The sequence below is a fragment of the Acinonyx jubatus genome, chromosome D4 (assembly GCF_027475565.1).
Source record: "Acinonyx jubatus isolate Ajub_Pintada_27869175 chromosome D4, VMU_Ajub_asm_v1.0, whole genome shotgun sequence".
Taxonomy (NCBI): Eukaryota; Metazoa; Chordata; class Mammalia; order Carnivora; family Felidae; genus Acinonyx; species Acinonyx jubatus.
The window spans coordinates 70919507-70921922 of NC_069391.1; the positions used below are offsets into that span (position 1 = coordinate 70919507).

At 39.1% G+C, this 2416-nt stretch overlaps 1 protein-coding gene across 1 annotated transcript; it reads right to left on the bottom strand.

Moving 5' to 3' along the window:
• Positions 1 to 242: 242 nt before the first annotated feature.
• On the bottom strand, positions 243 to 1707 carry LOC106984183 (dnaJ homolog subfamily A member 1-like). The gene is given in 2 exon segments (XM_053205230.1): positions 243 to 459; positions 462 to 1707. Coding segments are annotated over 2 exon segments (1191 nt in total). The 5' UTR covers positions 1597 to 1707; the 3' UTR covers positions 243 to 403.
• Positions 1708 to 2416: the final 709 nt, after the last annotated feature.

Sequence of the window (2416 nt, forward strand, 5' to 3'; positions counted from 1 at the left end):
ATTCTTTTTCTGATTGCCAATTAAACACAAGTTTTAACTTCATAGCTTAACAATTAAGGGTCATACACTGAAGTCAATACATTTACCTAGCATTTTCAGTCTAAACTAGTTCATGTACATAGAGCTGAGATCAATTACAAGGTCGGGCCTCTAACAAATGCTAAGGGAGATTTTTTAAAAGTAGTTTTTACAAGTATTAAACTTATCTTGCACACTGAAGTCATCATACATACAGGGCAAAGTCAGAGCTTTTATATTTTTTATTCTTCATTTAACTTTTAAAACACTACTATAGTTGAATATTAAAACAAAAACAATAATAGCAAGTAGTGAGCTATGATTATAGTCCTTCATTCGTTCACTACTGCATATAAAATGCCAGCAGTGTTCTTCACTGGCCCCATTAAGAGGTCTGACACTGAACACCTCCCCTAGGGTGATGTTCATCATCCTCATAGCTTCTCCATTGTAATAGCACCTTCTTTCCTGATTTGGATCAAAGTCCACCAGTTCTACCTGGTCCATTTCATCAGTCTCTTCTACTTCCTTCCTCTCAGGTAGGAGCTTTTCTAGCCAAGACAGTTTATCAGGAGAGAGAAAGCCATTCTCAGGGAAGTTTACCTTAAATTCGATGATTAGGCGACCCTTTTCGTATGGTCTACGATAAATTGGCATGCCTTCATTCAGCACACACTTGATATCTCCATGCTTGACAATCTGACCTGGATGAGAGGTAATGACAATGGTTCTGTTGTCTAGAGTAGATATTTGCTTTTGAAAGCCGCACAGTGCTTCAACCAGCTGTATGTCCATACACATGAAAAGATCCTCTCCTCGCCTAGTAAAAACAGCATGGTCCTTCTGATCTAAAACAATGATGGTATCTCCTGGTTCCAGTCCAGGTTCTTGGTCTCCTTCACCATGGAATGTTATCTTCTGGCCATCTTTCATGCCTTTGTCAATATGAACTTCTAGAATCTTCTTTTCTCGAGCTATCTTCCTTCCATTGCAGCTTTTACATCTGTCTTTAGGACTGATCCGTTCCCCATGGCCCTGGCACTCCATGCACACAGATTGAATTTGCTGAACCATTCCAGGTCCTATCTGATGAATTCTTATTTTCATTCCAGTACCTCGGCAATAGGGACAACATTCTACCTCTCCTTTCTTACCACCTCGGCCTTCACATTTGTCGCAAATCACATTCTTTTGCAGAGCTAGTTTTCTTGTTGCACCATTATATAAATCTTCTAAGGTTACAGAGAGCTGCTGCACAACATTTTTACCTCTCCTCTCTCTCTGCATCCTTCCTCCTCCTCCAAAAAACATATCAAAGATGTCCATGGGGGAGCCAAAACCACCACCTGCTCCACCTTCTTTAATTGCCTGTTCTCCTCCTTTGTCATATAATTCCCTTTTCTTCGCATCTGAGAGCACTTCATAAGCTTGACAAATCTGTTTAAACTTCTCTCCTTCATTTGGATTCTTGTCAGGGTGGTACTTCAAAGCCAATTTCCTGTAAGCCTTTTTCAATTCTTCCTGGGTGGCATTGGGTTTGACCCCCAAAACATCATAGTAAGTAGTTTCTTTCACCATTTTCTACAGCCAATGAGGGGGCCAAGGCCGGTGTGGGGGAGCGGGAAGGAGCGCATTGCTGGACGCAGCTTGGGCAGCCGCCGCTCCTCCGCTTTTCAGCGAGCGTTCTGGAAAGTTCCCTGGATGTCTTCTTTAGAGAAGTGTCTATTCAAAGTTCTAGAATGTCCATGTCTCTGCAGATTATGGGTTGCCTTAGTTTCTATGATAAGAAGTAATTCTACTGCATAATAATAATTCTCAAAGTATATTAAAATTTATTATAGTTGTATTGTATATTATCTTGCATCATTACACGCATTATATGGAAAAGCATTATATGCATTATATGGAAAACGATGCATTGCATTATGTCATCTTATTTAACTAGCTAATTGTGAACCTGTTTCTCTTGTTTGTAAGCAACTTGGTTTCCTGGCAGCTCAAGGAGGTTGTTAGTTGCATAATTTTTCACAACCAGTAAGTGAAGAATCAGGATTCAAACGCAGTCCTGAATGACTCCAGAAACATGCCCTTCACCCCAAGTCAAGATTTACTTTATAATCACACTCCTTTTATCTAAGTTTGAATTGTAAATTTACCAAATATATTGGAGTCACTGTATATGTAAGAGTGTAAAGAACATACCTTAGAAAGTTGTGTGCCAGAAGAAACTGGATGTACATGACTCATCATCATTGTCTAGAGAACCATCACCCTGTGCTATAGTCATATGAAATTATTTATGGAAACTCAGTCAAACAAAACATAGGGGGGATGTATTGTTTATATATATAATAATATGTTAAGTGAGGTTTTATTTTCTGTTTTGATTGAATACCCA